Source organism: Oncorhynchus nerka, linkage group LG18, assembly GCF_034236695.1.
Source record: "Oncorhynchus nerka isolate Pitt River linkage group LG18, Oner_Uvic_2.0, whole genome shotgun sequence".
In the NCBI taxonomy this organism is placed as follows: Eukaryota; Metazoa; Chordata; class Actinopteri; order Salmoniformes; family Salmonidae; genus Oncorhynchus; species Oncorhynchus nerka.
Window position 1 is genome coordinate 41,305,925 of NC_088413.1, and position 22,317 is coordinate 41,328,241.

Sequence of the window (22,317 nt, forward strand, 5' to 3'; positions counted from 1 at the left end):
GTGCACTATGGGCCTTGGTCAAAAGGAAAAGGGTGCCATTTGGGACTTGTCCTAATACAGTGGCGAGAACAAGTATTTTTTGCAGGTTTTCCGACTTACAATGCATGTAGAGGTCTGTAATTTATATCATAGGTACACTTCAACTGTGAGAGACGGAATTCTAAAACAAAAATCCAGAAAATCACATTGTATGATTTTTAAGACAGATTATTTTGCATTTTATTGCATGACATAAGTATTTGATCACCTACCAACCAGTATGAATTCCGGCTCTCGCAGACCTGTTAGTTTTTCTTTAAGAAGCCCTCCTGTTCTCCACTCATTACCTGTATTAACTGCACCTGTTTGAATTCGTTACCTGTATAAAGACACCTGTCCACACACTCAATCAAACAGACTCCAACCTCTCCGCAATGGCCAAGACCAGGGAGCTGTGTAAGGACATCAGGGATAAAAAGGCTGGGATGGGCTACAGGACAATAGGCAAGCAGCTTGGTGAGAAGGCAACAACTGTTGGCGCAATTATTCGAAAATGGAAGAAGTTCAAGATGATGGTTAATCACCCTCGGTCTGGGGCTCCATGCAAGATCTCACCTCGTGGGGCATCAATGATCACGAGGAAGATGAGGGATCAGCCCACAACTACACGGCAGGACCTGGTCAATGACCTGAAGAGAGCTGGGACCACAGTCTCAAAGAAGACCATTAGTAACAAACTACAACGCCATGGATTAAAATCCTGCAGCGCACGCAAGGTCCCCCTGCTCAAGCCAGCGCATGTCCAGGCCCGTCTGAAGTTAGCCAATGACCTGGATGATCCAGAGGAGGAATGGGGAAGGTTATGTGGTCTGATGAGACAAAAATAGAGCTTTTTGGTCTAAACTCCACTCGCAGTGTTTGGAGGAAGAAGAAGGATGAGTACACAACCCCAAGAACACCATCCCCAACCGTGAAGCATGGAGGTGGAAACATCATTCTTTGGGGATGCTTTTCTACAAAGGGGACAGGACGACTCCACCGTATTGAGGGGAGGATGGATGGGGCCATGTATTGCGAGATCTTGGCCAACAACCTCCTTCCCTCAGTAAGAGCATTGAAGATGGGTCGTGGCTGGGTCTTCCAGCATGACAACGGGCCAAAACACACAGCCAGGGCAACTAGGGAGTGGCTCTGTAAGAAGCATATCAAGGTCCTGGAGTGGCCTAGCCAGTCTCCAGACCTGAACCCAATAGAACATCTTTGGAGGGAGCTGAAAGTCCGTATTGCCCAGCGACAATCCCGAAACCTGAAGGATCTGGAGAAGGTCTGTATTGAGGAGTGGGCCAAAATCCCTGCTGCAGTGTATGCAAACCTGGTCAAGAACTACAGGAAACGTATGATCTCTGTAATTGCAAACAAAGGTTTCTGTACCAAATATTAAGTTCTGCTTTTCTGATGTATCGAATACTATGTCATGCAATAAAATGCAAATTAATTACTTAAAAATCATACAATGTGATTTTCTGGATTTTTCTTTTAGATTCCGTCACTCACAGTTGAAGTGTACCTATGATAAAAATTACAGACCTCTACATGCTTTGTAAGTAGGAAAACCTACAAAATTGTCAGTGTATCAAATACTTGTTCTCCGCACTGTATATCTCAGCAAGTATTACTCCTAGCATCAGAAGTGCTATGGGAATATTGCAATGAGCTGTATTTAACACAGATTTGAAAGGTTTCCTCAACTCTTATACACAGCTTATATCTTAGACATTTTAATAGTTTGTTTCAGTCACAACTATGCATTTTAATGCGCCCACAATTATTGTTGAACAAAAAATGTTGCATCCCCATTTTGCCAAGTATAATTGAACCATTTAGTAAATCTTAAATTATTTGCATAATGCAGGTCTGTATTTAAGCACATCATAAAATATTGTGCAACATATGGTTCTGAACTAGAAAAATATACACACAAAAACAGCAGAAGTCTAGAGAGAAATATACAAGTGTGGAAAATACTCTTGACGTCAAACTCTCCACAGAGGCTGTTGACAAAAATCAGCACCATTCTTTATGTTATACATTATTTTAAAGACTAAAACCCAAAGCAAACAACCACAATAAGAATGGTTTAGTTATCAAATAAAGCAAGCTTTCACAGTAAATATGTAAGTCGTACTGACAAGTATTTCATTTTTAAACTACAGCTTATCGTCACACCTTTGGTTCAACAGTCACCAATTTTTAGCAAATGCAAAACCACCATCACGCATTATACTAAGACAGAACTCTTCCCGTATGGGTCTAGAAACAGCCCCACAGAACACATACAGTAGTACAGGTCTCTGAGAAGAATTTAGTTACTGATTGAGTGTAAAAGAGTTAGCTGTCCTCTCCCTGTCTTTTCTACACAGGCAGCGATAGATACCATCTCATCAGTTTAGTTCTCCCCCGTTTTCAATGAAGGGAAAATACATTTTTGCAACAAAAAAAATAAAGAGTCTGAAGATCAGTGCCTGTATTCAAAAAGCTCTGCATAAGAGTGCTGATCTAGGATCAGGTCCCCCTGCTGTCTGTATAATCGTATTCATAAGATCTGAAAGGCAAAACTGATCCAAAATCAGTCCAAAATCAGGAGCCCAAAGCCTTTAGATAGAGAATGAGGTGGTTGGAGAAGACCCATGGCAGCAAGAAGAGGATGAAGAAGAGGAGAGTCAGAGTCGAGTCAGGCTGTCGTTACCGTTCTCCAGATTCTCGTTGCTCTCGTAGCAGCCAGAGTCTCGTGGGGAGTCCCCCAGTAGGCCCCGGCGGTCCAGTAACAGCTTCTCCTGAGAACCCCCTGTCTGGCTGCTACGGTCCGGGTCGCTGCTACCTGTAGGGTACAACAAAACCAGCAGAGGGACGTCAACGGAATGGAGTCAAACGTGGTTTCCATGTTTGAAAACGTTCCATTTATTCCAGTCCAGCCATTACAACGAGCCCGTCTTCTTATAGCTCCTCCCACCAGCCTCCTCTGGTGTCTATGCGCGTGTGCGTTCCTGTGTGTCTATCAGTGTGTGTACTAACCGTCGTACTCCTGCAGAAGCTCCACAGCGGTGAGCAGCACAGCCCTGTGCTGAGGGTCTCCGATGTCAAGCTCGTCTAGATCCTCCTCTTCCAGAAGCTTAAAGGTATCCAGGTCCTCATAGCCATTGAAGAGGAAAGTGGGCAGGTGCTCCTGGGGCAAAGTATAGGGGAAGGCTTTGGTCACGTAGTCAACACATATACAGTGGGGAGAACAAGTATTTGATACACTGACGATTTTGCAGGTTTTCCGACTTACAAAAGCATGTAGAGGTCTGTAATTTCTATCATAGGTACAATTCAACTGTGAGAGGCGGAATCTTTAAAAAAAAATCCAGAAAATCACATTGTATGATTTTTAAGTAATTAATTTGCATTTTATTGCATGACATAAGTATTTGATCACCTACCAACCAGTAAGAATTCCGGCTCTCACGCCCTCCTGTTCTCCACTCATTACCTGTATTAACTGCACCTGTTTGAACTCGTTACCTGTATAAAAGACACCTGTCCACACACTCAATCAAACAGACTCCAACGTCTCCACAATGGCCAGGACCAGAGAGCTGTGTAAGAACATCAGGGATAAAATTGTAGACTTGCAGAAGGCTGGGATGGGCTACAGGACAATAGGCAAGCAGCTTGGTGAGAAGGCAACAACTGTTGGCGCAATTATTCAAAAATGGAACAAGTTCAAGATGACGGTCAATCACCCTCGGTCTGGGGCTCCATGCAAGATCTCACCTCGTGAGGCATCAATGATCATGAGGAAGGTGAGGGATCAGCCCAAAACTACACAGCAGGACCTGGTCAATGACCTGAAGAGAGCTGGGACCACAGTCTCAAAGAAAACCATTAGTAACACACTACGCCGTCATGGATTAAAATACTGCAGCGCACGCAAGGTCCCCCTGCTCAAGCCAGCGCATGTCCAGGCCCGTCTGAAGTTTGCCAATGACCATCTGGATGATCCAGAGGAGGAATGGGAGAAGATCACGTGGTCTGATGAGACAAAAATAGAGCTTTTCGGTATAAACTCCACTCGCCATGTTTGGAGGAAGAAGAAGGGTGACTACAACCTCAAGAACACCATCCCAACCGTGAAGCATGGAGGTGGAAACATCATTCTTTGGGGATGCTTTTCTGCAAAGGGGACAGGACGACTGCACCGTATTGAGGGGAGGATGGATGGGACCATGTATCGCGAGATCTTGGCCAACAACCTCCTTCACTCAGTAAGAGCATTGAAGATGGGTCGTGGCTGGGTCTTCCAGCATGACAACGATCCGAAACACACAGCCAGGGCAACTAAGAAGTGGCTCCGTAAGAAACATCTCAAGGTCCTGGAGTGGCCTAGCCAGTCTCCAGAACTGAACCCAATAGAAAATCTTTGGAGGGAGCTGAAAGTCCGTGTTGCCCAGCGACAACCCCGAAACCTGAAGGATCTGGAGAAGGTCTGTATGGAGGAGTGGGACAAAATCCCTGCTGCAGTGTGTGCAAACCTGGTCAAGAACCACAGGAAACGTATTCTCTAATTGCAAAAAAAGGTTTCTGTACCAAATATTAAGTTATGCTTTTCTGATGTATCAAATACTTATGTCATGCAATAAAATGCAAATTAATTACTTAAAAATCATACAAAGTGATTTTCTCGATTTTTGTTACAGACCTCTACATGCTTTGTAAGTAGGACAACCTGCAAAAATCGGCAGTGTATCAAATACTTGTTCTCCCCACTGTACATATAAACACACACATAGTTGAAGTCGGAAGTTTACATACACCTTAGCCAAATACATTTAAACTCAGTTTTTCACAATTCCTGACATTTAATCCTAGTAACAATTCCCTGTCTTTGGTCAGTTAGGATCACCACTTTATTTTAAGAATGTGAAATGTCAGAATAGTAGAGAGAATGAATTTTCAGCTGTTATTTCTTTCATCACATTCCCAGTGTGTCAGAAGTTTACACACACTAAATTAGTATTTGGTAGCATTTCCTTTAAATTGCTTAACTTGGGTCAAAAGTTTGGGGTAGCCTTCCACAAGCTTCCCACAATAAGTTGGGTGAATTTTGGCCCATTCCACCTGACAGAGCTAGTGTAACTGAGTCAGGTTTGAAGGCCTCCTTGCTCGCACACGCTTTTTCAGTTCTGCCCACAAATTTTCTATAGGGTTGAGGTCAGGGTTTTGTGATAGCCACACTCCAATACCTTGACTTTGTTGTCCTTAGGCTATTTTGCCACAACTTTGGAAGTATGCTTGGGGTCATTGTCCATTTGGAAGACCCATCAAGACTGATGTCTTGAGATGTTGCTTCAATATATCCACATCATTTTCCTGTCTCATGATGCCGTCTACCCCCACAACATGATGCTGCCACCCCCATGCTTCACGGTTGGGATGGTGTTCTTCGGCTTGCAAGCCTCCCCCTTTATCCTCCAAACATAACGATGGTCATTATGGCCAAACAGTTCTATTTTTTTTTCATCAGACCAGAGGATATTTATCCAAAAAGTATGATCTTTGTCTCCATGTGCAGTTGCAAACTGTAGTTTGGCTTTTTTTAATGGTGGTTTTGGAGTAGTGGATTCTTCCTAGCTGAGCGGCCTTTCAGGTTATGTCGATATAGGACTCGTTTTACTGTGGATATAGATACTTTTGTACCCGTTTCCTCCAGCATCTTCACAAGGTCCTTTGCTGTAGTTCTGGGATTGATTTCCACTTTTCGCACCAAAGTACGTTCATCTCTAGGAGACAGAACAAGTCTCCTTCCTGAGCGGTATGACGGCTGCATGGTCCCATGGTATTTATACTTGCATACTATTGTTTGTACAGATGAACGTGGTACCTTCAGGCATTTGGAAATTGCTCCCAAGGATGAACTAGACTTGTGGAGGTCTACAATTTTTTTTACTGAGGTCTTGGCTGATTTCTTTTGATTTTCCTATGATGTCAAGCAAATAGGCACTGCGTTTGAAGGTAGGTCTTGAAATACATCCAGAGGTACACCTTCAATTGACTCAAACGATGTCAATTAGCCAAGCTGTTTAAAGGCACAGTCAACTCAGTGTATGTAAACTTCTGACCCACTGGAATTGTTATACAGTGAATTACAAGTGAAATAATCTTTCTAAACAATTGTTTGAAAAATTACTTGTGTCATGCACCAACTAGATATCCTAACCGCCAAAACTATAGTTTGTTAACAAGACATTTGTGGAGTGGTTGAAAAACGAGTTTTAATGACTCCAACCTAAGTGTATGTACATTTCTGACTTCACCTCTATACATCACAAATGGAGGAGGATATTAACAGCATTCAAGTGTGTGAGTGTCTACAATTACTGTAGGGTTGTTACTATGAGGATGAGTGTGTGAGTTTGTCTGTGTTTATACTGTACTAGTCTAGTCATTACTTTGAGGTTGATGCGTTCCAGGAGTTCCTCAACAGATGTGGGTTTGGGCTGCCGTCCCTTCCTCCTCCGTCGGGTGTGCTTAGGTTTGTCTTCCTCCTCAGCCAGAACGTCCACGTAGATGAACTTAAATGTTCCCACCTTACTGTTCAGCAGGCCCATCCACGTCCCCATTGGAGGCTTGCTGATGATGTCAATCACATCACCTCTCTGCAAAACAAGGACAAACACTGTGATTGGTCCATTTGGATAATGATAATATATATATATATTATGTATGTGTGTGTGTATTACCTTTAGTTTGAGAGAGTCAGTGTCGTAGGGGCTGGGGGTGAAGTCAGTGTGCACCATAGCTCGACCACAGAAGGGTCCTCTGTAGGGAAGTTCATCCTCCTCTCCATCCTCAGACTTCACACTCTCTCTGTTGCTGTTGGAGGAGTCTGTGGTGCCCACTGTCTGACCACCTGCAAACAACAAGAGATGAGAGGGTCATTCAAAAGGATCTAAACCACATCGAGATCTATGGAAAATGAACATGCAAGAGTTGTCTGTTCTGCCTGCTGGTCACTGTAAATAACAGTTTCACTTTGGAATTAAGCTGAATATAGGCCACATACAAGACAAATAAATGTGGACCCAGACAGACCCCCAAAAACAGGTGGTACTTACTCATGGAGCTCTGTCCGCTGAGGGAGCTCCTCAGGCTCTCCACTGACCCTCCAGCCTTCAGCTTGATTTTCTCCAGTGACTCTGTGTCTGTGTGGCTGTGGGGGGAATGGGGCCCGCTGGACATACGGTCTGGGCTTAACTGGAAGGCAAGAAGACCAAACTACAGATTTATTACATGGTTACTACACGTTCCCTCCAGCTTAATCTCTCAATCGTCATGAACCAAGTCCAACGAATTTCCACCAGGGACACGAGCTAGATTGTAAGTACGGTTTGACCATTGGGTCATTTTGCATACGATTTGCATCGAGTCTGACGTACCTGTTCAGAGAGAGCGCAGTGGTATCTCTTGGAGATGCGTTTTCTCATGGTTTCTTTCACGGACTTCACTTTCTTGCCCAAAGAGATTCGATGGTTCGTCTGTGGAGACTTGACTACACCTTTCACACTGGCATCCCCATCTTTGTTCTAAAATTAGTATGAAGTATGGGAGGTCTGGAAACAAAAGCATTGGAAAACAAAAAATCCCAACTCAATGATTCAAATGATTGTTAAACTACTTACAGTGAGGTCCTGATCTCCGGTGACCATGTGCAGAGACCGGTTGGTCAGATCAAACCCACCAAAGCTACAGGTTCTCTGTGAAACAAAGGAGGAAATCAATAAACCACCTTAAAACATTCACAGGTTAATCAATCAAGCACATAGGACAGTGTTGTTCATTGTGGCGATATTTTTGGGCTGAGTGAACATTAACTGGTCCTAGCCTGGTCCCAGATTTGTTTGTGCTCATGCCAACTCAATTGCTGTCATTGTCAAGCCAAACATTACAATTCCACAAGGAGTTGGCAAGGGAGACAGACTGGCACCCAGGCTAAACTGTCCCCGACGAAAGATATAGAAACTACACACTGCATACACTAATTCCTAAACGGCACCCTATTCCCTATATAGTGTTCTGCTTTTGACCAGAGCCATGTGGGTAGTGCACTATATAGGGAATAGGTTGCCATTTGGGATCTGGCCAAACATTACTCACCCCATGGTAGCTGAGTGGGCCGATTACTCTCCTGATCTCTCCATCCGTGACTGACCGGGCCATCCTGGGTCCATCCTCTCCACCACCAACCTCTATCTCTGACAGGGAAGAACCACTACCCCCGGCCCTCACGTCGCCACTGGGGCATCTCCCTGGGCTACAGGCTGGGCTGGATCCTCCTACATCATCAGGTAAAAGGAGAGAACGTGCTCAACTCTTATCATCTTGCTTAAATAAATGAAGGGTAGTTGGAACCAAAAATAGATCACATAAAAAATAACTGGGATATAAAGTAGCAATTTAAGCTTGGTTTCAATTTTGTCATAGCAACACATCTTCATAGAAAGGGTCATTTTCCTGAAGAAAATTGTGACGCTTCCTTCACCTGTCTTACTGAAGGCTGTGGACAGTCGCTGGCTGGTGCTGGAGACTGTATCCAGGCTGCGGGTGTGTGTGTTGCTGCTGCAGGTGTCCAAGGAGGAGGAGGAGGGGGAGGTGGTCAGGCTGTCTGAGTCTCGAAGGTCATGAGTCAGCTGGTCGCGCAAGGCGGAGGCCTGGGAGTCAACGTGGTGACACCCGCCAGACTGCTTCTTCTGAACCCCAGAGTACAGGGACAGAGAGGACATGGCATCACCCGGGACAGGCCCAACCATACTCAGAGACTCTGGAAAGGACAGGGGAGGTGACAGGAGTAAGGACAGGTTTGTGGCAGAGTAAGGGAATCGCAAGACAATGTGATGTGTAATGGATGACAACTCAACTTGGATTAGTAGTAGTAGTCTTTTTTAAACAAGCCAAGTGAAGACCTCTAGAGAACAACAACATAATTTGTTGGGTATAGACTCAAACTATTTAAAGCTTCACATCTGGACCCTAATGAGACTTGTCCAAATCCTATCTGGTGCACTATGGTTTTGCCCTATTCTTCACCCTACACTTGTTGAAAAAAAAGGTGCCATCTAGAACCAAAAAAGGTTATTTGGCTGTCCCTATAGGAGAACCCTTTGAAGAACCCCTTTTGGTTCCAGGTAGAACCCTTATAGTTCCAGGTAGGACCCTTTCCACATAGGGTTCTCAGTATGGTTCTCCTATGGGGACTAAGAGTGTTTGGGCTTGTCATAAGACTCCTGCAGTGACCTGTCTCACCGTCAGACTCAGGCTTCTTGGACTCGTCGATCTTGAGGAGTTTCTTGCGGACCCTGCGAGTGGAGCCGACCAGCTTATGGAGCCGTCTGAACGTCCCAGACTCCTCCTGTTCACCCTCCGACTGCTCACCTGGCTGAAGATGAACAGACGAACCGGGTTGGAAGGAGAGGAGACCCAGTTAAAGAGTGGGTAAGGATGATAAAGAGTCAGTCAGTAGAGCTCTGAAGCCTTAAAACTAGGAAAATGGAACCTGTGAAAATAATGTACGTTTGAATGTTCATTTGACCTGTTTATAAGGTAAAGTTTGTCTTAGTGCGATTCTTCACCCTTTCCGAGAAATGCATAATGAGAACATAGCTCTATTATTGTAAGGTAGAGACTGTTATTTTATATTGAGGTCATATGCTGCATGCAAAGTATCAATCCAGAGTGTAGACCTGCAGTCTATGTATAGGCACTGTGGTCGGCCTGTTTGACTATAGGCACTGTGGTCGGCCTGTTTGACTCTGTGGTTTATGCTAGAAAACGAAAGGTTTTCAAGCTGGAATACCCCCACCCCATCTACATGAAAAAAAAAGGTCAGAGTAGTTAGAAGTGTCAGACCAAAATACCATCTCATATGTAGTGCCTGGGACAGTGGTCAGAAAAAAAACCCATCCGTTTATTCACAGTGGATCAATAGTTCAGCACGCCACAGCTATCAAATCAGACGCTTTCCGTGTCCTTTTTATATGCTTATGATGACATGCTGAATGTGCTACAGCTCACCAGAGTTAGTGAGAAAGAAACCAGATGTGAAAGCTACAGCTGTGGACCAGAGGAGAAAAAGAAACCATGGTTATAATTTCTTAAATATAGCCTAGCACACATCTGACCACATGGGCTCATCTTGTCACAGAGCATCTCATCTTGGTGAGATAAAAATGTCCACCTGATTCAGGGGCTTTCATACAGGCTACATCACAGTACGCATAGCATCTTGAACCATTAAATATAATGCCTATTCTGCCTGTCTAGAGCAGGTTTCATCTTGGCAAAAAAAGAGATAAGATTAAAAATGTTTGAGAGAGTACTCTATTATTTACAGAACTATAGTTGTACATTCTTATTGAGCAAACTCGAATTATGATAAACAACAGTATGTATGTTCTAATAATTGGAAGATAAAGTTGAAGTCAGAAGCTGTAGCCACAACATGGAGCCAAGAACTAGCAGGAAAACAAGTGAAGTCTCCAGGAAAATGTGCATCAATTTAAAGCTCAAAAGCGCAAACACTTTGGTTTTGATGGGGATACACTACAAACAGGGAATTAGGTTTAGAATTGTATTTTTTTAAGTGACAGTAGGAGGATAGAGGAAATGGCCGTGGGAAGAGATGACAGAGCGAGAAACAGAGTGAGGCCATCCAGATGAATCTGAAATATGTGGGCTGGACCTGAGCCCCCTAATCACCCCAACCATGCAGAAAAGAGCTGTGGCCTGCATAACACAGCACAGTGCTGAATCTACCCACTCACAGCAACACAATAGGGGGTTAAGCAGGTGCTTTGACTGGGATGAATAGAGGGCTGCCGGTTGGGAAAGGGCCTGGAGTGGGCAGGTTGCAGGTTACACCACACAGAGAGAGACAGAGGGGGGGCATAAACACCTCACTAGCCTTGTTAGATGGCAGAACGATGAGCGCATACGGTATACACCAAATCCATACAGAGTGACAACACTTATATCCATGAGTTATCAGCAACACTTACATTGCAGTTGGAGGACTCGTTCAGGGTTGGACTGGGCGCATCAGGCCATTCTGTAAGATCAGTGCTGCAGTTCTGTCTGCTCTGGCTCTCAAACTCTTTCAGCTGTGAGGAGGAGAGGGGAGAGAAGAGAGGAGAAGGAGACTCGATAAGTATCCAATATGGTACGATAAGAGCTAAAGAAGCACAATAAATACGTGATCAAATCAGACTTGTATTCCCTCGTTATAAATCCTACCGAGATGCTCAATATCCAGTAATTGCAGAGGACTCCTACAGTACATCCTGAGAAAAGAGATCCAGTACGGTATCTGGAGGAAAATACATAATACGGTAGGAAGACAGGATGTGACATCATCATACCCTTGCCAAGGCCTCCTCCACGCTTATCATCTTCTCCTTGACCATCATCATCAGCTGGATGCGCTCTTCATCACTCATAGTGATGTCACTGGCTACAAAACCTATGTCCTCACCTGGTAAATAGAACACAGGGAATTTAAGAAAACCCCTTTTTCAAATGTTAGGAAAAAACTGTGTTTTTAACTCATAGAAACATCAACATGTGTAGATATTTGTAAATATGTATGTACTGTATATATTATAGGTACTTAGTTGTATTAGTAGTTGCAGCAGTTGTTTTTGTTTAGTTGTAGGCCTATTTGTAGTTGTACAACTTCTCTGTTAATGTAAGTTTAAAATACGTATTATTATTATGTCATTGTTAGACAGTAGTTGCCATATTATTGTTGTTACTAAGTATCGTGTGCATTTTTTAAATATATATTTTTTTACACTATTGAAAATGAGATGGTGCATCTCAAAACTTATTTATTAAAAAATCATATTTAAATGTATTATTTTTCCCCCCACACCAAATACAAACAAACATATATGAACAACAACTTCAACGCAAACAACGACGACATCTCTTCCGCCCAGACCCACATGCTCACACACCGTCCCTAGTGCCTGCATTGTTTGCCACATGGCCTGAAACGGCACCATTTTGTTTCTCTCCGTAGCCCACGCACTTTCAATAGTTAAATCATGAATCGTTTGATTTTTCCATTGTGTTAATGATGGCGGATTCATTGAATTCTAAGGTTTTCGGTAAACCTTTTCTCAAGATGAGTGACTCGTAGAGAATCGTCCAACCCATCGGGTATCTCACTTACACCCCCATATGCCATGTCTTGAAGTATGCAGAGATTAAAAGTACATTTAGATTGTAAGTTAGGGAATACTCCGCCCACAACTTCCACACTTTATAGCATTCCCACAAAGCATGGATTCTTGAGTCTTATTAGTTTTACACTTAAAACATGACTACCATTGTGCTGTAGAATTTGTGAATTGTGTGTAATAAATTCTATACATTAGTTTATACTGTATTAAGGGTATATTTTCATGAACTGTAATTTTGTTAGATAAGCTCCAACTTTCCCTCCATTTTATGCCAAAAATAGTTATTGGTTCCAATAGTTTATATTTTCTAATAGATTGTCAGTTGGATAGGCTCTCTGCAAGGTTTTGTATATCTTGCCTATCAAATGAACATCCTTTTCTGACTCAAATAAGATTATCTCAAGGTTGCTCAGACATTTCGTGATATGTAACTTTTAAGTTGCATGTATTTGAAACCGGTCAGTTCAAAATTCCTTTTTAAATTCCGACACGGAAATAAATGTATTTCCTGTTACCAAGTCATTTACAATTTCTATGCTTTTAGTTTTCCATTTGGACCAATTTATCTGTGAATTCCGAAACGCTATCCAAGGATTGTTCCATAAGGGTGTGTTTTTAGGGATGTGATATTGGTTCTTGTAGAATATGTTTCATTTTCTTCCATATTGTTATTGTGTTTCTAACTATGAAGTTAATGTTCTTAGCTTTATCCTTTTAAATTACATACGTAAAAAGATTCTGGGGATGAACATGCACATCTTCAATATGTGCCCATTGCTCCTCTTTAATGTATTTAACTATATGTCGAAAGTAAAAGCCTTGGGTAGCGAGTTGATACAATTCCAAGTCTGGAAGGTTAAAATCACCCTTAGACTTTGGAAGATGTAAAACTTTCCTTTTTAAAAATGCTATGAATTTTATTTGCCCGTATAAAGTCTGTTATGACCGAGTATACTTTTTAAAAGGATGTATTTTGTGGGGTAATTTGTATTACCGAAAATGAATACAAAAACTATGAACGCAAAGCCATTTTAAAGAGGTTTATTCTACCTGTGAGAGTTAAGGAAACATTATTCCATTTAATTAGATCTGCTTTCATATGGATGAGTAATGGAATACAGTTATCTTTATATATTTGTTGTCACTTATTATGCATCGCAAGTATTTTAAAATGTTTTGTGGTCCACTTAAACGATTGCTGTAGTGAGCTCTTTAAAAAACAAAATCCTATTGGTCATTATTTTGCTTGTTCTTTTACACGTAAAAAAAACAAAATAATGACAATGCTGAGATTTTTTTGTATTCTGAAAAGATTTTTTTTAGCAAAGGGGGCATTGAGTTTTCAATATTAGTCAGGTATATCAGGAGATCTGCAAATACGTTCTGTTTATATTCATGTTTACCGCCGCCCCCCCAGCACATGCCGTACGGGATCGGATACCAGTCCCAACTCTCTCCTATACACTTCCCACTTACCAGTCTTCCCTTCATTTCAGTGCAATCGCTTTCAATAAACACAAGAAAAATACTGAATGAGATCCAGTGAGAAAAACAGTTCCCTGACTTGTGTGATCAGAAATATGTTGGGTAAAGACGGAGGATGTATCCAAAACAAAAACATACCTCTCGTGGCCTGCCGCACGACACCTTTCTGCGACTTCCGGAAATTCTGCCAGAATGACTTGTTTTTCAGTCTCTTTCCGTCCCATTTTCCTAAACAAGGAGGTACAGTAGGGTTTAAAACCGGTAAAAACCACACTGTCCCATACAATGGCTACCCCTAGCAAACTTTCAAAATATGTAGATGGTTTTTTAGGTTCTGCATATGTAGTTATTCCAAAATATAAAACGCACATTAAATTGTGTCTCAATTGTGATAAAAACAAAAAACTGTCCAAGTTCAATCTTCAAATGAGGTACTATTGTAGTCAGACACAATGACAACAGTTGTGTTTGTAGTTCCACACAATTTAAAATGTCAAGTAATTACATGATATTTGACCAAGACCCATCAAACCACAGAACTGATGATAAAAAATGAATAAAAACATACCCCCTGACGCATCCTCAGAACTTGATTTATGCACAGACAACCTAAAAATAAACCATGATTGAATCAAAAACAAGAGATGGCACAAACAAAAAAAACACAATCCAAGAAATAAAATGATGCAGAGTCCAGTCACAGACTGGACTCATCATCATCACCTGTTTTCCAATGCAATTTTCTTCATTGTACTGCTGCTATCCTACTGTACCGTCTTCAAACAAAACACCCCCTTCATCCACTGAGTTCTCTGTCCCTGTTCAAGAATTACAGACGCGTCCACTGTCCCTAACAAATATGCACTACCGTATCCCTCACAAACGTGCACTGTCCCTCGTGCCACTGGACCCGGCCAGTACAGTGCAGTGTTAGTGGGGGCCGTTCCCAGTGGTCAGTCCAGATGGGAAAACATCACGCTGTCAGTCTGCTAGACAGGAGGTCAGATCACTGAGGCTCTCTCAACAACAGAGGCGTTCACTACCCCGACTGCCTGGGTTTTACTGACTGCACTCACTTCAACACTACAGCGCTTCACGTGGCCTCCACATTACCCTCTCGCGCTCATATTTGTCTCTCTCTATCGCTGTTGTCTCCCTCTCCCTCTCTCACACTTGCGCTTTCTGTGTCTACCGGTCGGCCTGGCTCCTCACTCTGTCTCGCACCACTCTCTCTCTCCCAATCTCTCCCCTCTGACATCAGCTGATCGTCTCTAGCAATCAGCAACTATCATTCCCCATCGACACAGTTCTACAGGTGGCCACAAGAGGATGCCTTGCCTAAAGTCACAGCAAGCCCAGTGCTGTACAACCTTTCCCTCAGCAAGATTAGTAGAAATCAAGGCTCTTGTGTTCTGATAGTTTATGAAGGGAACCAATTCTCAGAGGTGGCTACTCAAAACCAGCATACTGTATAAAGTCACGTTACTTTGAGGTGATTTGGGCTTACTTTTTAGAGCATGCTAACAGGAGTTACTACTCCTCTCATTGTTTTGCACTGGACAATGCTAAAGCTAAAGGTGTAACTAGCCAAGTAAACAAACTTAAATCTGGTGTTGCAAACATCCCGCTGAGTGTATAGTACCATGTTATTACTCATTACCCAGATTCCTCCTTTCCTCCCTTATTTATCTCACCAATTCCCCTGCGTTCACAATATGACCATCTCCAAACACACAATAGGGGGAAGGACAGGACGTTTCCTGTTGGTATACTAGCAGAGGAACACTTCATAAAAGGTGGCTGGAGGTCATCAGGACAGGAAGTATGAAACATTTCCTCACACTGACTAGGGGCAGCATGCCAAATGGCACCCTATTGACCAGAGAGCACCCTGTGGGCCTCAAAACAAGTGCACTAAATAGGGAATAGGCTGCCATTTGAGACAGCACCTATGGGGATAATGTATGAAAGGGAATGACCGTCTTACTGACTGTCCTACGAGGGTCATTCTACAGAAGTTAAATACTAAAACTTTGCATTACATATGTGAAATCTTGTCCTGAATTCCTTACATCCCACTAAAATGTGTCACTACCGAAACATAGTGAAAAGTTGCAATAAAGGGAGAACCATGCACAGTAGCGAATTTGATACATTTTTGATTACAGATTAATTTTATTAGCATACAATATTGACCAAATAGTAAAAAACAGGACTTTTAAACTGACTTTAAAAATCTTAAAATATAATTTAGAGATTTTAATTTTCCCTGTAAAATGTTCAATGTTGATTTTATGAATGGATCCGAAACGTATTGATTTAATTACTTACACATCTAATTATGTCAAGTTAGATTTTAAAAATGGTCACTTTTCCCATCTTATTTGTGGCAAACTATTAGGTGCGTTGGTAGTGACATTTTATCTTCGGTTGTGACCTGGCGTATACATATCGAATGGGGCACATGTGATTCACATCATTAAAAGACACGTCTTCCTGTCTGCGTCTGCCTTTTCACTCCTGCCCTCGTGCTCGTGTACCTCTTGTCCCTCTCAGATAAATATTTCACAAAACTTGACTTACTTTCCCTCTTCCTTCCTTCTAGCATTGATTTCTATATCAGATATTCTTGATATTGCACAGGGTCCGTTTTTAAACTCTGTCCTCTCTTACTGTCTGCTGTACTTTGACATGTTGGCACCTTATGGATGTCCCTGTCCTTCAATAATTCTAAAAAATAATCAAACATAAATAATTACCTGTGTGTTTAAATGTAGAACATTTAAGATCAAGAAAAAAGTCAAATAATACAGTGGAATAACAATCAAGAGTCAATCATAAGCTAGGTTTCCATCCAATTGGCGACAGATTTAATGAAAATATTCTAAAAATCTGCATAAAAACAATATGCGCATTTTTCCACCATAGCTGTGTTTCCATCAAATGATCTTGTTGCGGATAAAAGGATGTGCGTGATGACATGGTACACATAAAAATACATTTTGCGGTTAAATTCCCATGTGCCTAATAAAAACAACGACAAGCAACTTCCTTCAAACTGGACGCAGAGACATAAAAATGGTATCCACGAGTTCATCTGACTCAGGGGATAGAGATTGGATTTGGATTTATTAGGATCCCCATTAGCGACAGCTAGTCTTACTGGGGTCAGACATACATTGGACAAAAGACTTGACCATTTGCATACATTTAAAAACATTAAGATGTAGTGTGTGTGCGCATCTATGAGTTAACACACGTCAGTACATACACACAAGTAGGTCACATGGGGGAGAGGCGCTGTGCCGTGAAGTGTTGCTTTATTTTATTTATTTTTTTAAACCAGGTGTGCTGTTCACTTTGCTATAAAATATGTAATGGAGTTCCATGTACTCATGGCTCTGTATAAAACTGTACGTTTCCTTGAATGTGTTCTGGGCCTGGGGACTGTGAAAAGACCCCTGGTGGCATGTCTGGTGGGGTAAGTGTGTGTGTGTCAGTGCTGTGTGTAAGTTGACTATGCAAACCATTTGGAATTTCCAACACGTTTCTTAAATAAAAAGGGCTTCATTGCCAAAATCCTGAAGCATCCATTTAATGAATCCCCATAGCGAGCATATGCCTGGCGAGCTTTAATGTATCAGATGTACATCCCAGCAAACATATATTTTTGTCTCAAAACCGTACTTGACATTTCTTGAAATATTAGATATTTGGTGGGGACACCTCTTAAAGAGGCATGAAGATGTAGCAACTTGCTCACAAATTTTCTCCACAATGTTTGCAGATAAGACTACTCACCATGTGGCCATGCTGGAGAGGGGTGTATATCACCAGGTGATATGTGTATGGGTGTGGCTTAAGGCACATTCATTCTGCAGTCTTTTAATGGGTGTGTTTCGGTAGTGCCATCAAAAAGGTAGGACAGCATATGTTTTTTATATTTTTTTTTACATGCTTAAAAATACACAAAACTAATTATTAGGTCAGTTTTCTTTCAAATGTAATAATATAACAATTCAAGATGGTCTACTGTAATTAATTTTACATCTAAAATCATGAATTGTGTTTAGGAATCCAGGGTTGGGACCTCCACCTTAATATAAATAGGTGTATAAACAATGACTTTGTGCTATATTGATTAATAAAACATGTTTGTTTTTGCCTTGGAATTAATTAGAACATATCATGAAGTACGTTTGGAGACTTAACCATTTTAGTTTCTTTGGGGTGGGTCAGCAATTTACACCACTTCTGTAGAGTCGCCCAAATATCTCCCAGGAGTTTGTCAATTTATAGAAAGACATAACTCGTTTCACTAGGACATGAAGACCATGTATGGGACTGCTATGACTTTCCTACGTCACTGATCGACAACACCAATTCAACTACATACAGCATGAGGACATCACAATATAACACACGGTACACTCCACACAAAAGGGAGACAATACCGTTGACGACTACTTCAGTATCTCTACGGTCTTACCTTCTCTCTGTCTCGGGAGTGGACACAGTGCTGCTGCTGCTCAGCCCTAGCGAATCCTGTAGAGAACAGAACACTGCAGTCAGACAGACAGGCAGGCAGGCAGGCAGTCAGACAGTCAGACAGGCAGGAAGGCAATGGAAACTGACAAACTTTGAGGAACCACAGTCTAGCTTACTGGCAGGCATTTGGTTTGGAACTCTTAATGTGCATCTCATTGGCCACAAAAAGGCTACAGTGCACATTCCTCGGGTGCATTTAAAAAAAAAGTTATTTCCGGACACATATTAACAGTATGCATTACAAATAACAAGGCCACAGAGTTTCCATTACAGATAGTGAAACGGGAATTTGTGATCAAGGAAAACCAAGATGTTATAATGCCATGGCTGTGATCTGGTTCATAGCAGCTCTGATGTCTGCAGGACCAGGGCTGAGGAAATCCCTCCTCCCAGAGGGTGAACATACAATAGGGTCAAAACCAATAGGGAGAATAGGAGTCCGTCACCTGGATCTGTGAGCGAAGCTGCAGTGATGTGGGCACTAAGTCAACCTTTTCCTGAAACGCACAGAGGCAAATTAAGGAATGACAACATCTGAGTCAATCAGCATTTCAAAACAAACAAATATCTTGATAAATGAAATGGACAAAATTGTAACACGTCACCCTAAACTCACACATATTAGAGGATTTAAATGAAAACCACATTTCTAAAGGCTTCCTCCACATAATTTTAATTAGAACGAAGTCTGTGCAAAGTGGGTATCCACAGATGGAAAAAAACATATTCTGTATCACACTGAACATGTAATATATGATCGTACCATCTCTGACTCTGCAACTTGTACAAGTTTGCGTTTGCAGATCTCCTCCATTCTGTCTTGGACGTCAGTGAGAGAAGTGCTGTAATACTCCGAGTACTCCTGAGCCAAGTCCTCAAAGGTTCCCAACGAGCCATCCTAAAACAGAGAAGACATGGTCCGTAAGAACAGCGAGGAAGTCCTACCTCAACACATAGTAAGGATATGCATGTTACGGAGAGTCAGCATAAGCAATCACATTACATTAGACTCACATTCAGTGCATACAGTACAACAGAAAAACAGAAGACAAGTAAACTGACCATAGTTTTTTTTTTTTACGGCATCAACATCAGAAGCCATAGGAATGTGCAGTGGTAGAGAACCAGCAAAGTGTGTTTGTGACCAGGGCCAGACCGAATGGTGTGTCTCTGAGCTACTGTCCTTGCCTCTCCCCAGTTGCCCATGACCCCTACACTCTCTAGACCTCCTCAGCTGTGACCCCAGAGGCATAGCGAGGGGGGAGAAGCATTGTGACGCAGCTACAGTTCTCTTTGACCTCACCACAGTCAACAGGATCAACTTGAGTCGCTGTGGTATCATAGACACAGCTCAGTGTACCATAAATTATCAGGAACAGTAGGAACAGCGCCTTTTCCTTGACAGAAACCCAGGACCTCCAGACCTACACATGACTCTGCAGAGACTTCCGACTATTGTGTTCCTTATTGCCCTTTGTTGTATTGGCTGAAGAAAAAGATGGGAAAAAATGTCAGGACTTTTGCAGACTCATCTCCTGCAAATGTCTTCAAAGTATTGCTAAGGATTTTCATCTCCCAAAATAAATGTATAAAATTAATAATATAGTGATATCGGTTCACTGTCCTACAGAGCCAGGCTGAAATCATTTAAGGCCAGGCACCACAGGCTGAAATTACATTTATGCATCTACCTATCAATTTTTGGATTCCTTGATATTTTGTTCCATTAACATTAGTATTTTCAAAAAGTAAACCTAACAATGAAAACAACTTAATGAAAGTTATAAACTCAGCCAAAAAATTAATGTCCCTTTTTCAGGACCCGGTCTTTCAAAGATAATTTGTAAAAATCCACATTACTTCACAGATCTTCATTGTAAATGGTTTAAACACCGTTTCCCATGCTTGTTCAATTAACCATAAACAATTAATGAACATGCACCTGTGGAACGGTGTTTAAAACCCTTTAATTGCCTACCGTCTGTAAGCTGTAAAGTCACAGTTCTGAAAACTTAGGACACTAGAGGCTTTTCTACGGACTCTGAAAAACACCAAAAGAAGGATGCCCAGGGTCCCTGCTCATCTGCGTGAAAGTGCCATAGGCATGCTGCAGCAAGGAGGCATGAGGACTGCAGAAGTGGCCAGGGAAATAAAATGCAATGTCCGTACTATGAGATGCCTAAGACAGCGCTACAGGGAGACAGGACGGACAGCTGATCATCCTTGCAGTGGCAGACCACGTATAACACCTGTACAGGATCGGTACTGCCGAACATCACACCTGCAGAACAGGTACAGGATGGCAACAACAACTGCCCGAGATACACCAGGAATGCACAATCCCTCCATCAGCGCTCAGACTGTCCGCAATGGGCTGAGAGAGGCTGGACTGAAGGCTTGTAGGCCTGTTGTAAGGCAGGTCCTCACCAAACATCACTGGCAACAACGTCACCTATGGGCATTAACCATCCGTTGCTGGACCAGACAGAACTGGCAAAAAGTGCTCTTCACTAACGAGTCGTGGTTTTGTCTCACCAGGGGTGATGGTCAGATTCGCGATTACCTTCGAAGCAATGAGCATTACACCGAGGCCTGTACTCTGGACCGGGATCGATTTGGAGGTGGAGGGCCCGTCGTGGTCTGGGGTGTCACAGCATCATCGGACTGAGCTTGTCGTCATTGCAGGCAATCAACGCTGTGCGTTACAGGGAAGACATCCTCCTCCCTCATGTGGTACCCTTCCTGCAGGCTCATCCTGACATGACCCTCTAGCATGACAATGCCAACAACCATACTGCGAGTTCTGTGCGTGATTTCCTGCAAGACAGGAATGTCAGTGTTCTGCCACGGCCAGCGAAGAGCCCGGATCTCAATCCCATACTGACTGTTACTTTTGATTTTGCCCCCCCCCCCCCCCTTTGTTCAGGGACACATTATTCCATTTCTGTTAGTTACATGTCTGTGGAACTTGTTCAGTTTGTCTCAGTTGTTGAATCTTATGTTCATAAAAATATTTACACATGTTAAGTTTGCTGAAAATAAACGCAGTTGACAGTGAGAGGACGTTTCTTTTTTTGCTTTGAGTTTACATTTACATTACATTTAAGTCATTTAGCAGACGCTCTTATCCAGAGCGACTTACAAATTGGTGCTTTCACCTTATGACATCCAGTGGAACAGCCACTTTACAATAGTGCATCTAGGTCTTTTAAGGGGGGGGGGGGGGGGTGAGAAGGATTACTTTATCCTATCCTAGGTATTCCTTAAAGAGGTGGGGTTTCAGGTGTCTCCGGAAGGTGGTGATTGACTCCGCTGTCCTGGCGTCGTGAGGGAGTTTGTTCCACCATTGGGAACAAATACTACAGTCATCACAATTTATATGACTTTTAACCACTTTAAAATGGACACATCAATAATTTCAAAGCTCACTACATTGAATTCCACATAACTTCAAAGCCCATTCCACGGAGAATGTTAATAAAAGGTGGACTACATTTAGTAACCTACTTTGAAGACATGTTGATTGGGTCTAAATATGCTTTTGCCATCCCAAAAGTCAGACTTCCCAAACACCAACTCATTTTTCTCAGCTTCAGAAGCATCTGCAGTCACCAAATTTTGTGTGGTTATCCTCCGTAGATATACTCTCCGGACCTTCCCAGACGGAATTCTTGATATGTGGTAAATTCTGTGTTCTTACATAACATTTTACATTTATACATTTTGTTTTTTACAAATAGAAAGATACAAAAATATATTTATTCACAATCTACTCTCGACAAGTCAGGTCCTGGATTATTAGGCTAGGCCTCACAAGTGATGCAGCGGTCTAAGGCATTGCATCGCAGTGTTGCGGCATCACTAAAGCCTGAGGTTCAATCCAAGGCTGTGTCATTAGGGGAGTCCCATAGGGCGGCACACAATTGCCCCGGCGTCGTCCGGGTTAGTGGAGGGTTTGGCTAGGGGGGGCTTCACATTGCTCATCGCGCTCTAGCGACTCCTTGTGGCAAGCCGGGCGCCTGTAGGATGA

At 42.4% G+C, this 22,317-nt stretch overlaps 1 protein-coding gene across 8 annotated transcripts in view; it reads right to left on the reverse strand.

Moving 5' to 3' along the window:
* Positions 1-22,317, reverse strand: part of LOC115145922 (SAM and SH3 domain-containing protein 1-like) — an 84,843-nt gene that overhangs the window by 3,726 nt on the left and 58,800 nt on the right. For 5 of the 8 annotated variants that reach the window (XR_003866071.2, XM_029687578.2, XM_029687577.2 and 2 more), the window contains exons 2-18: positions 19,051-19,185; positions 18,734-18,784; positions 18,229-18,284; positions 14,308-14,348; positions 13,878-13,967; positions 11,430-11,542; positions 11,070-11,171; positions 9,319-9,451; positions 8,558-8,836; positions 8,173-8,351; positions 7,698-7,772; positions 7,455-7,601; positions 7,134-7,272; positions 6,759-6,928; positions 6,468-6,674; positions 3,052-3,202; positions 2,726-2,857 (exon numbers count right to left, since the gene is read on the reverse strand). Coding sequence is in view for 7 of the 8 variants with exons in the window: in XM_029687578.2 (XP_029543438.2) it covers positions 2,726-2,857; positions 3,052-3,202; positions 6,468-6,674; positions 6,759-6,928; positions 7,134-7,272; positions 7,455-7,601; positions 7,698-7,772; positions 8,173-8,351; positions 8,558-8,836; positions 9,319-9,451; positions 11,070-11,171; positions 11,430-11,542; positions 13,878-13,967; positions 14,308-14,348; positions 18,229-18,284; positions 18,734-18,784; positions 19,051-19,185 (2,200 nt within the window). In the remaining variant the exon portion in view is untranslated. Of the gene's footprint in view, positions 1-2,725; positions 2,858-3,051; positions 3,203-6,467; positions 6,675-6,758; positions 6,929-7,133; positions 7,273-7,454; positions 7,602-7,697; positions 7,773-8,172; positions 8,352-8,557; positions 8,837-9,318; positions 9,452-11,069; positions 11,172-11,429; positions 11,543-13,877; positions 13,968-14,307; positions 14,349-14,462; positions 14,906-18,228; positions 18,285-18,733; positions 18,785-19,050; positions 19,186-19,349; positions 19,454-22,317 lie in introns of those variants that run through there. The other 3 variants (XM_029687580.2, XM_029687579.2, XM_029687582.2) reach the window with 3 other exon arrangements.